Source organism: Calliphora vicina, chromosome 4, assembly GCF_958450345.1.
Source record: "Calliphora vicina chromosome 4, idCalVici1.1, whole genome shotgun sequence".
Lineage (NCBI taxonomy): Eukaryota > Metazoa > Arthropoda > Insecta > Diptera > Calliphoridae > Calliphora > Calliphora vicina.
In genome coordinates this window covers 94,018,913-94,032,666 of record NC_088783.1, presented here as the reverse complement: position 1 = coordinate 94,032,666, position 13,754 = coordinate 94,018,913, and the positions used below count along the sequence as shown (strand labels likewise).

General features: G+C 31.4%; 1 protein-coding gene across 1 annotated transcript in view; it reads left to right on the top strand.

The window, feature by feature from the left end:
* The window catches only part of LOC135958833 (uncharacterized), a 201,593-nt gene that overhangs the window by 40,883 nt on the left and 146,956 nt on the right, over positions 1-13,754 (top strand). The window contains exon 2 of the mRNA XM_065509746.1: positions 9,410-9,609. Coding sequence (XP_065365818.1) covers positions 9,410-9,609 — 200 coding nt within the window. The remainder of the gene's footprint in view (positions 1-9,409; positions 9,610-13,754) is intronic.

The window sequence follows — 13,754 nt, the reverse complement described above, 5'->3', positions numbered from 1 at the left end:
TAATTTATTTATTTACATGATATTAAAACTTATATTAATATAAGACTGGCTTCTCTTCAGTTGTCGAATAATTTGTTTATTATTGTGATTTATTTATAAATAATACAGTTTTTCTATTTATAAAACATAATACAGCAAGTCAATCGAAAACTTTGGATAAGTTTCTTTTTACATGTTTTCTTTTGTCATGTATAATAAATAATTTTGTCATAAAATAAACTGCAGTACAAAAAAAAGTTTGAAGTGACTTCACCATAGGTTACTAAGAGACACTAAAGTGACTATTGACTTCATGCTATGTTACATGCAGTTAAGCAAGTAGTCAATGTATCCCTTAAAGACAGTAATTGTCACAAATGTCTTATCACTTGGCTGACTCCATTTTATATATTTTGGTCATTTGACACGTGTGTGCACTTTGTAGTGCAGAGAGAAGACAATTGGTTACTTTATGCATCCCAAGTAATCTAGCGTGAAGACAATTGTCACTTAAGTGTCTCTAAGTAATCGAGAGTGTAGTCACTTTAAACGTTTTGTGAGTAATTCGTACAAACTGGTTTTTTACAAATTGTGTTAAATATAATTCTCATACAGTTTATTTTTATTTTTGCTTAAGTATACTGATATCCCATGTAACATAGCATGAAGTCAATAGTCACTTTAGTGTCTCTTAGTAACCTATGGTGAAGTCACTTCAAACTTTTTTTTGTACATCAGTTTATTTTACCCAGCAGAAGCGTTGACTACCTTCGATCAGCTATCCGATAGTCACATTGTAATCAAAAGGGTCAATTGACCCCCTGCTTAGGACATGCTCGTGTTAAAATAACTAGTCAAGTAGCTCATCAAGTAACCAGTTACAAAGCTAGCAAGGTAACTGACGCTATGTAACCAATTTGTGAATCCAATGCGTTGCCTACTTTGGACCAGCTATTAGACAGTCCCATTGTAATCAAAAAGAGACAATTGACCCCCTGCCTAGGACATGCCCGTGTTAAAATGACTAGTCATGTGGCTATTGAAGTAACTAGCTCCCACCATAAATGATGGGTAAAATCACTAGTTTGGTACTGTCTCCTAAAACTGCTGGGATCGTTTAGAAACAGGCTTTTAAGACGCAAACAACAAAATGTGCACTTGGAAACAAATAATACAAGCATGTTGTTATTACCCAGCAGTTCTAAGAGACAGTACCGAACTAGTGATTTTACCCATCATTTAGGGGGGGAGCTAGTTACTTCAATAGCCACGTGACTAGTCATTTTAACATGGGCATGTCCTAGGCAGGGGGTCAATTGTCTCTTTTTGATTACAATGGGACTGTCTAATAGCTGGTCGAAAGTAGGCAACGCATTGGATTCACAAACTGGTTACATAGCGTCAGTTACCTTGCTAGCTTTGTAACTGGTTACTTGATCAGCTACTTGACTAGTTATTTTAACACGTGCATGTCCTAAGCAGGGGGTCAGTTGACCCTTTTGATTACAATGTGACTATCGGATAGCTGATCGAAGGTTGTCAACGCTTCTGGTGGGTAAAATAAACTGCAGTACAAAAAAAAAGTTTGAAGTAATGTGACTATTGACTTCATGCTATGTTACATGCGATATCAGTATACTTAAGCAAAAATAAAAATAAACTGTATGAGAATTATATTAACACAATTTGTAAAAAAACAGTTTGTACGAATTACTCACAAAACGTTTAAAGTGACTACACTCTCGACTACTTAGAGACACTTAAGTGACAATTGTCTTCACGCTAGATTACTTGGGATGCATAAAGTAACCAATTGTCTTCTCTCTGCACTACAAAGTGCACACACGTGTCAAATGACCAAAATATATAAAATGGAGTCAGCCAAGTGATAAGACATTTGTGACAATTACTGTCTTTAAGGGATACATTGACTACTTGCTTAACTGCTGGGTAGTTTAAGAATTCTCGTGCTTGATGTTTGTGTGTCTATATTATAGGCACACAAACACCCATATATGTGTGTATTAGTATAAATAACTGCTTTTTGTCCATGAACTGATGGTATTTTTGTACCACAAATGAAACATATGTTTCTTATTGCAAAAATACAAGTACAGTCACTTAGAAAAAATATAAAAATAACTGTACGATATTAAAAATTTATCAAAGGTTTATAAAACGAATTTTGTATGGAAATATTGTTTTATAAACCTTTGAAAATTGTTTATGAATATGGGGGTAAATCTTTAATACTGTATAGTTAATATTATAAATGAATTTATAAACAATTTTCATATTATATCATTTGTTAGTACATTTTTAGCTTCTCAGGTAACATACAACAGCTTGCAATATATGAAAGGTGAAAACATAAGGAAGCAATACCTCCTCTTGGTCTTCGAATCGTATTTAGGAAGAAGCTTTTAAGTGGAAACAATTTAGGTAATTTTTGATTTTTGCAAATATAATTTAACAAATCGTATTCTATAGTTTGGCATCGATGACGACACAATTTCTGTCCAATCCAAAGTTGTCAACTGGCTAATTGAAGAAGATGACTTCCGTGGCAAACGAATTTTAAGTAAGGTAATATTATAGTGAAATTGTATATTTCTTTTTTTTATCTCATATTGCAAGTATTATTAAATATTAAATTTTTAAAACAAAACAAAATAAAATTTATTAAAAATAAAAAATAATGTGTTTTTTTTAAATCAATCTTAGTTTGGCTTACATCAAGTACGAATTCGTGCTTAAATCAAGTTTAGAATTCTTGAAACAAGCTCATTTTAAGATTAATTTAATCTCGGCCGTACTTAGGGAGAGCTAAAATTAAGAATTTTGGGATTGATGAATCCGTACTTAAATCAAGTATTTTGTACTCGGTTTAAGAAAATCCGTACGTACCCTACTATTGACACCGCTCCGGTTTGATTTAAGTACGGATTACTAAATTTTTTTATGAGTGTACTTTTGGTCGCCGGTGGGTATTGAACTCTATCTTACGTAAGGTAATTGGGGGTAAGTAGGGGTTTTATATTCTTGTGTAGACATTCTGTATCATGAAACATTAATGATAGGAGAATTTACAAGGTGTCGCGGTTTTATGTGCATTAATTTAGTTTTTGTAGCATTAATTGCATAGGGCAACAAAATCGGAGGCTATTGTGGTTCCAGTAGTACAAAAATGGTAAAATTTATTGCGTTTTAATCAGCAAAATTGAAGCAAAAAATATATTTTTTATGTAAAAAGACCCAATTTATTCGGAGTTATAATAACAATTTGAAGCAAAAAAATATATTTTTTATGTAAAAATATCCAATTTTTTTGTTTTAAAAAAATCATGAAAAATCGAAAACGGCAGAAATATCGATCATAAAAATCGATGGATTATTTTCGAATTTATTCGCAATTAAGTGAATTCGCTTATTTTCAGAAAATTGTGTGTTCGTACAAGCGTGTACTTTGAGTGTACATTTTACATGTGTTTTCTTTTTGTTAAATTTTTGTTACAATAACAAAAGAAATATAAAATAGCAAATAAATTTTCAAATATTGGTCTAACACCCACCTTAAAATATACCGATCGACTTAGAATCACTTTCTGAGTCGATTAAACGATGTCCGTCCGTCCGTCTGGATGGCTGGCTGTCCATGTAAACCTTGTGCGCAGAGTACAGGTCGCAATTTTGAAAATATTTCGATAAAATTTGGTACATATAATTTTTTCGGCCCAAGGACGAAGCGTATTGAAACTGGCTGAAATCGGTCCATTATTTCACCTAGCCCCCATATAAATGTCCTCTCGAAATTGGACTTTATCGGTCATAAATGTTTAATTTATATATGTATCTACACAAATTTCGATCCAAATATGTTTTATATATACAAAATTCATGTCACCAAATTTTGTTACGATCGGTCCATAATTAGTCATAGCTCCCTTATAGACCCGCTACCGAAAATCACTTTAACGTGATTATATCACTTGGTCATAGTTCCCATATAAGGCCCACTTCCGAAAATCACTCACGAATATAAATTATTGATATTTTAAAAGAAAAATATTTTTACTCATTTACTTGGTGTAGGGTATTATATGGTCGGGCTTGACCGACCATACTTTGTTACTTGTTTTTGCTTCAATTTGTTAGTATAACTCGCAAACTACAGAGCCGATTAAAACGCAATATATAAACAGATTAAAGGTTATGTAAATTTGAACTTTTCTAAGTTTACTTCAATACTTAGAACTTCAAGTAATTTGCTTTCGGTGCTGTAGGAACGAAATTATTTTAATTATTTTTTTATTTCAAATTTAAAGAAAATCAAAATGGATAAAAAAAATCAATTTTCTTTATTGGAACAGTAAAAAATAATAGATTTTGTCAAAAATGATGAAATTATATTTAATGTGCGACATCCAAAATTAAAAATAATTTCGTTTTTGTTTTATGCCGCAACGCACCCACCCAACTGAAACGAAAACAATTCAGAAACGAGACGGAGACGAACACCAACGTTTTTCAGTTTTCGTTATCGGCGTCGATTACGGTGTATGCGGAAACCCAGCATAACTCTTTTTGAGTTATCATAAATTATGTGGAGAAACATCTAAAAAAATTTACAATTTTAGAAAAAAAATCTATACATATAGTTGAACAATTTTACCATTTTTGTACTTAGGTAATCATGATGCATCAAATCTATATAGTGGTTAGTGAAGCCTTTTTTTGTTGACCTGTGTTATCAGACCATTGTCATGACACCATTTTGTAGCAATGTCTAATTGATGTTGCATTACGTTTGTTGCCGTTTGTTCATTTTTGTCTGCGACTATAATTGCTATATCGTCAGCGTAAGCATAATTTGTACTTCCCTCAAGAGATTTCAGCATATGGTTAGCATATAGTATATATAAAATCGGGCCTAATTTTGAACCTTGTGGCACTCCATATTGGGATGGTGTTTTATCACAGGCTATTTCCGATTTTTATTCTAACTATAAGACCTGCATTCGATTCCATTTCTATTTAAAATGTGAATGAGCTTTTTGTGCGATAAATTGTCAAATGCCTTACTGAAATCAATAAATAAAACTAGGCAATGATAATTCAGCTGTTTAACTGTTTAAATATGATTGGAAAAATTGGCCAGTAATTTGTTTAATCTTTTTCTTTTTTGAAAACCAAATTGAAGTTTGTTTATTTTTTTATATTTTACAAGATATTGCGTTAAGGTACGGTCACACACAGCTAATATTTGACGTTTATCGTCAAATATTTCATTGCCTGAATCTGACCACAAATAAAATTTAGAGCTAACAACAAAACAGATGATTTTAGTCAAACAAAATTATTTGTCGGCAAACAAAATATTTTCTTAATGTGAACAAAGTGTGACCACTAGCTACATAAATACCTAAAAAATATATAATTTGATCTTGCAAATATTTTTAAGGTTAAAGCACTTATTTCGAATTGTAAAGTCATCATTTTATTATAGATTTATTGAATTTTGTTATCATATATTGAATTTAATTTTTCACTTTTTGTTTGACCAAACTGCTGCGAAAAAGAATCAGTAAATATATTTGCCGTGTGGTCACACTATATCAAACACTTTCATAAAATAATTGTTTGATCAAATAGAAAAAAACAGAAAATTATTTGCTCAGCATGGCGGAAAAATAAGAGGAGATTATTTAAATATTTTTCGTACTAAATTAAAGACACAAATTCACAATTTTTTTTTTAAACATAAATACATATTCAATATTTCTTTAATATTTGTTATTTAAATTATTTTCACTAAATAATTGCATCAATAAATGAAGTCTTCTTCTTCACATAAAAGTCATTCAGCCTAGGATGACATACTGGGAGAAAAACTAATTGAAGACATGAAGTCTATGTTGCGATTTTTGCAATTTTATGCGATTTATATTTTTATACGTTTAACATAGTCTGATGTTTGATTATTTTTTATTTATACATGGAGTTTGTCTATTTTCAAAATTTAAAACTGCTCATATGTACATATGGAATATTAACTGAAATTTTATACAGATTGAATTTAAAATCAAAGCAAATTTTTTATACATACATAAATGGTATGAATTGATTGTAATTAAAAAATAATTCTTAAACAGTATGATCTGTTTACATTTTTTTCTACTGCAGAAGAAGAATATCTCTAATAGCATATTTTACTTTTCTGATTTTGGTATCATATAAAAATTTTTATTATAAATCCAAAAAACCAAATTGAATTTTGTTTATTTTTTTATATTTTACAAGATATTGCGTTAAGGTACGGTCACACACAGCTAATATTTGACGTTTATCGTCAAATATTTCATTGACTGAATCTGACCACAATTTTTTGAATTGGAATTAATTAAAAATTTATGTAAAAAAGGTAAACATTTCCGTAAAATTTTATAATATTTGTAAACATGTTCTTATTCTGAATGAAAAAAGTTTGGAAAAAGTCGTGTTCGATTAATAATATTTATTAAAAAAACAATAAGCATTTTTACTGGAATTCAAGTTGATAGCAAGTGTAATTCAAGCCTTGAATTATAGTCAAGAAATTGAATAAAAGTTGTATTACACTTTATTTCAGTAGCATTCTCCAGTAAAAAGGAAACATTTATTCAAGCCATATGTTTTTTGTTTGAATGATATTTAATTTTTCAAATATTTTTCAAGTTTAAAACTTAATTACATCTGCATTCAAGTCAAATTCCAACAAAATGTTCAAGTGCTTGAATTTTTGGGTGTTTGGTGCTTACTGGGATAAAACATAATTACATTTCCATTCAATTTCAAATATGAATTGTGATAGTAATATAATTTAATAAATAAACATTTAATAATTATATTATTAAATTGTTCAAGCTTGTTTTCATTATTTAGCGATTTTTAATTTAAGATATAGCAACACTACTTTTGCGATAACACATGATGCAACAGCTGTTATTTGACGCTGTTTGATCTTGCAAATGAATTGCAAGATCAAATAAAAAAATACCCAAAATGCAGGAAAATATTTGCTGTTTAGTGGTCACACATTGGTCACATTACAAGAATGTTTTCATATTGGCAAATAAATTTGTTTGACCAAATTCAGCTGTTTTCTTGTTTGCAGTGCAAAAATATTTTGTGTTCAAACTAGAAACATAAAATATTTGACGCTTAAATAAAAGTACTGAAATTTCATAATTCTTTCAAATGTAAAGCAAAATCTGGTAATATTTTACTTTCTAGAAATGTCTTTTTTATTGATGAAAGAAATTAAAGTTGTTTTGCAGCTTTATTTAATAATTATTTAGAACAAATATTACCATAAATGTGACCACAAGTCAAATATATTTTCCCCTTTGTGTGTTTGATAGTATTTCGGTGTACTTTGATTAAACAAATATGGCAAATAAATGTGTACAGTGTGAACACAAAATCCACCCATGAATTATTTGATGTAGTTTTGATCAAACACATGAAACATCTTGTGTCAAATAATTTGCGTAGTCTGACCCTACTTTTAGTCTTCGCACAACAACTTCTTCTAATACTTTTTCAACAGCAGATAGAATAGATATAGGCCGGTAGTTGTTATAATTGACTTTACTTCCACTTTTGAATATTGGCCTTACTATAGATGTTTTCAAAACATTTGGCACAATTGAGCTATTTAGGCTACTACAGTAGTTTTGACTTACCAGCCTTTTACTTAAGAGCATTTTGCATATACATAAGTGCACAAAACTTGTGTTTTGTATATTTATTTACCAAACTCCATATAAATTCGTTAATTTAAGTGCATTGTTCATACCTGCACATTTAAGATAAGTGCATAATACTTTTGGAAGCTATAACTGGTTTTCATGAAAAAAATTTAATTTAGCTGCCTAATAAAAAATTAAATCAAAACAAATAAGAAAAATACGATTTTGAATGAAAAAATATGTTGTAAACTTCTTAATAATTTTAAAAGTAGCTAAAATATCAATCTGATGTTATTTTTAGACGGAAAAATCACAAAGCTTCATGTAAATTATTTGCCGTTAGCTGCTTTTTTGGGCAGTAAACTGTAAATGCACTTACCAGCATCAATGAGCAGGTAAGTGCATTGAGGTTAACTGCATTTTTAACTTACCTGCACAAAATATCGTGCAAAGTTGATTGTGCAGGTAAGTCAAAATTACTGTATTTATTAATTTAGTTATTACTGGTGTGATTACACTAGCACTATTTTTTAAGTCTTTAGGTCTAAACCTGCGCCTTTTTTAATGTTTAGAGATTTTAGAATATTATCAATTTCACTTTCATCGGTTTGGGAAAGGTAAATTGAGTTTTGTTGGGTAACAAAGGTATATACATTACGACCGTTCATCTGTTCCTTTTTATGCATATTGGAATTTCGTTTTATTTAGGTTCATTGCGTACGAAAAGTTTTACAGTTTTATAATTCTTGATTTTTTAGTATCTGGTAAAATCCTTAGGATACTACATTCTTATCAGTAATCAATAAAATTTACTGATTACTGAAATTATTTTCACTAATCAGTAAAATTTACTGAATACTGACATTTACTTTCAGTAATCAGTAAAATTTACTGAATACTGATTTTTTCCAGTAATCAGTAAAAATATATTGGTAATGAAAAGTTCAGAATTATAGGGTCGCTATTCTGTTCCAAAAATGCTGTTGGACTTAAATAATTATATTTAAATATTTTTAATAATTCAAAAATTTTACAAAATTCTTTTTAATGTGGTTAACGATTCCATTTTTGCCATTTACAGTTTTTAAAACAATTAAAAACTCAACACATGTAAATTCAAAATTAGTTTTAATAGTCAATTCACTCTCTAAATTTTCAATTAAAAGCTTACTATCCAAAAGTTAAAGATTAAACTGAATATTCTCTCAGTTGCCGAATTTGAATGTGGTATAAAAAAATAAACATACAATTTTTTCAAAATTTCGAAATGACCCACTATTTAAAAACTCCTTTCAGTTTTTTCTTTTGAACATTTTCAGAAAAAGTTTTTAAATTAAGGAATTCATCAAATAGTAAATCCATGTCAATGTTTTTGATAGAAAATGATTTAATGATATCTGCAAATTCATGAAATGGTACGTTCTAGTTATGATTAAAACCTGAAAGAAACTATGTGATCCTTTCTGCACTGAAAAAAAATTGCTCAAGATGCTAAACAGAGAAAATAGTACAAAAGGGGAACAAAATTCGTTAGTGTACTTTTTAGGGGTTATACAGATAACAGTACATTGTAGTACGTGTACTGCTGAGCAAATATTTTGAGTTATAAGATTATGAAGTAAAGGCAGATTTAAGAATTAAATAAATTTTAAAATTTCATACGCCAATAAAAAAAAACATTTACTCCAATATACTTTTAGGTGCATTCCTCTTAACACCGTCGTATGAATTGTCAATGGAACGAGCTGCATTAATATGTGAAAAGATGAGTTTTAAAGGCTGCTTTAGTTTAACGAAAACAGCAAGTGGAATTCTTTTCAAGTTTTCACATCCTGACGATTACCAAGCAGTTTACAAAAAGGGATTCCACAAAGTTACTGGAGCTAGATTTTATCGAAAGGTATGAAATTTAAACAAAGTAACTATTATTTATAACCAGTAGCTCGTTTATGTATTTCTCGAATCGGATAATTTCTCACATGAAGTGTGAAACAAAAACTTCCATCGTTTCTCGATTTGCGAGAAAAAAGTGTTTCTGTATTTGAATGCGAACACCGACAACATAGATTCTGTTCTTACTGGAATATTTCCAGTAATTAATATGCTGTTTTTCTATAGCGAACGAGTACTTTGAGTGGAAATTTAACATGTGTAATGCAAGACAAACGTCAACGAAAGAAAGAAATTATAATAAAACCAAAACATTGAAAGGCTATACATATTTAAAATGCCAAAATATAACAATTGTGTTTTATTGATTGTCATCATTTAAATATTTTTTTTTTAACGTTTATTTATTTATCGAATCTATAAGTAATAAAATCTTATAACTAAAATTAAAACTAAATGCTCTCTGACAGGAGCGTTTATGTACATATGGGCAACATCTTAGCGAGGTAGTAGATCGGCTCTATGAAGCCTTGATCTTGTTTGGGTATGTATGATATGTCTTGCAAGCGGGTTCGGGTAGTTCCGTAATTTCACGATGTATTTCTCACGGACATTCTTGAATTCATCTTTAACTAACGGTACTTGTAGGTCTCTATGGATGTTCTCATTTCGTATGTACCAAGGTGCACCTGTCATTGTCCTAAGAATTTTAGATTGGGAACTCTGTATAAGTTCAATACTGGAATTACTGGCCGTTCCCCACAATTGGATTCCATATGTCCAGATTGGTTTTAAAACACATTTATACAGCATGTCTTTATAGTCAAGGCTTAATTTAGATTGGTGATTGAGTAACCAGTGAAGGCTAGAGGCTCTTAACTTCATGTGAAGTCTCTTGGCTTCTATATGACAACGCCAAGTATGTCGTCTATCCAAGTGAATACCAAGGTATGTAACAGTATCTGCCTGTGGAATGTTTATGTTATTTAGTGTGATAGCTGGACAGTCACCCCTTCTGAGAGTAAATGTGATGTGTTTACTTTTGAGTTCATTTACTCGTATTCTCCAGTTATTCAACCCTATCTCCACAAGTCTCAGATAATTGGCCAATTTCGTAGAAGCTACCTGCGGATCTGCATGTGAGCTAAGTATTGCCGTATAATCAGCGAATGTTGATATGGTAACTCTATCACACACAGGCAAGTCAGAAGTATATATCAAATAAAGTGTTGGTCCGAGAACACTTCCCTGTGGAACACCAGCTTTAATTTCATAATTTCCTGTTACATAATCGCAATATTTCACTCTAAAAACTCGGTCTGATATGTATGACTCCAGCAATCGATGCGTACATGGTGGCAGTAGACACTTAATTTTGTGAATTAACCCCTTGTGCCACACCTTGTCGAATGCCTGGGCGATGTCCAAAAAGATAGCACAGCAGTATTTTTTATTTTCAAAAGATTTTCTGATCTCTCCAGTCAATCGATTAACTTGTTCAATTGTTCCATGTTGTTCACGAAAACCAAATTGATGAACTGGGATAATATTTTGGTTATTTAAGTATGGCATAATTTTACATTCCAATATTTTCTCAAATAACTTTGATGTGCATGGTAGTAGACTTATAGGTCTGTATGAAGACCGCATTGTTAAATCTTTTCCTGGTTTAGGTATCATTATGATCTGAGCAATTTTCCAATTTTTTAGGAAAACGCCTAGTCTAATGATCGCTGAAAACAATACAGATAGCACGATTGTAGCTATATTCAGTAGGTTTTTAATCATGGATGGCGTAATTTTGTCATATCCTGGAGATTTCTTTGTATTCGTGTTATTTTTGATAACTTTTCGAACGTCCTCGGGACTTAATCTGATATGATCATCCGCTGTTTAATGAACAGAAGGATTTTCCAGTACAAAATCATTGTTGGGTGGATTTGGCTTAAATACATTACGTAGGTGCTCGGCAAAAATTAATGCTTTGTCCCTAGCATTTCTTGCCCAATTACCGTCAGCTTTTCTCAACGGAGTTTTTCCCTCTACCGGTGGTTTGATGTTACGTGTGGCTTTTCAAAGAGAAAAGTTCGTATGTTTAGTATTCGTCAAACTCTCAATGTATCTTCGTTTCTGCGATCCTCTTCTAAACAAAGGGCTCTCTTCAGTCTTCTAGTAGCGATGGACAGCCTCTGCTTTGCAGCAGGTGATCTATTTTGTTGCCACTCTCTTCTAAGCTTTCTCTTTTCGAGAAGCAATCGTTCAATATCTGAATTGGAATTCTAGAGATCTCGATCCTTGAATGATCCAGAGGCGAAGAAATTAATGACGTGAAGTCATTGGCGCATTCGTCTATCTCTCCCTCACACTGTATGTTTGGATTTGTGTGGATATGGCTACTGATGAACTTCCTGTATTTAAGTTTTGTAAAACGGAATATTTTCAGGAGATTTTGGTATATTTCACCCATAATAGGTGACTATTACCGGTGAATGGTCGGAAGATAAATCAAAAGATATTTCCGTAGATATTGAATTTCGATCTACATTTCTGGATATGGCAAAGTCTCTAAGGTCAGGAATCTTCCTAGGATCAGTAGGCCAGTAGGGCTTTGTAGAGCTGTCTTCCTCTAGGGTTAATTAGCCGTGAGCCCCAGTATGTATGTTTCGCATTGTAATCACCATATGCCAGGAAACTATCTCCTAGAGTTTCAAAGAATTCTTCAAATTTGTCCTTAGTCATTGAAAATCGTGGGGGGCAATATATTGAACTCACTGTAAGATTTTCAAATAAACATTGCTTTCATATATTCTTTTGAAAATTCATCTTTTAATCAAGATCGGGATGATTTTTTCCGTCGGGATGATTTGTGTTACGGAATGAAAATCCTGGAATATTAAAGTTGTATCTATTTGTAAGGTGTTTCTCAGAAATTAACATCACATCGACGTCTTTATTTATTATAAAATTATAAACCTCAGATTTATGTTGGTTCAAACCATTTGCATTCCAAAAACAAACTTTCAAGAAACTAATTTTTTTGATAGGAGGATTTGAAGCATTTGGTTCTGCGCTCTCAAAAGCTCTTGTATTGTGTTTTGCATGGTTGACATTATGTTAGTCATGTTTTGATTAAGAGAGGTAATATTTTGTGTATGCGCTTGTAACAGGTTTTCTAACCCTCCCGTATTTTGGGGTATATTAGACTGCTTATTTTCTGACTTCAAAACACCAGCGTAAGAGTTGGTTTCAGATTTAGCCGTGTTTAATTGTGTGAAATTTGCATTCATTGTCGTAGAGTTATTATTTTCATTATTACAGGCTACTGAATTTACTGGTGTAATAAAATCTATGTTACCCGCAGATGGAACAAAAGTCATCTCTCTTTGGTTGACGCCTCTCTCTCATTTTTTTTAATAATTCTTTGTAAACTGGGCATCCCCGATAATTCGACGTATGGTCGCCACCACAGTTTCCACATTTCTTTTTGAGACCCTTTTCGATAATATCACATTGTGATGAAGAATGCAAGTCTCCGCATGCAACACATACAGTGCGTAGGGTACAATAATTTATCGTATGTCCAAACTCTTGACAGTTACCATACTGGACAGGTCGGTAAATAAGTAAATAGCGAAGAGAGTATATTTGGTGAGTTTCATTCCCTTTTAGTTTTTTATCATCTGGGTCTAACTCTACTCTAAACATTGGTTGAGGAGTTTTATCTCTGTTAAATATATTTATTGCTACTTTCGTTTTATAGCCCAATTCTTCCAGGGCCTCCCTGATTTCGTTAGGTTCTACACTGGACTCTATACCCTTTATGACCACTATAAGGCCCTTACTACTTTTCAGCTGATATCTGTAGAAATTCTTCTTGCCGTCGTTTAAGTATTGAGAGATTTTTCTGTAATCCTCCTCAGTGTATATGACTATTTTCGTTTCATGTTCACCACCTTTTCTTATTGGGACGATGTGGAAATTATTTTTTCCACAAGATCAATTAATATTTTTACCAAATTATTGGAACTAGGTTCCCGAAGGAAAATTGGTGGTGGCTTTAATGGTTTATGATTAGAATTACCATTTTTAACAGACTTAATACTGTCATCTTCACTCAAAAGCGCATAACGATTATTATTCAAGGGACTTGTAGTT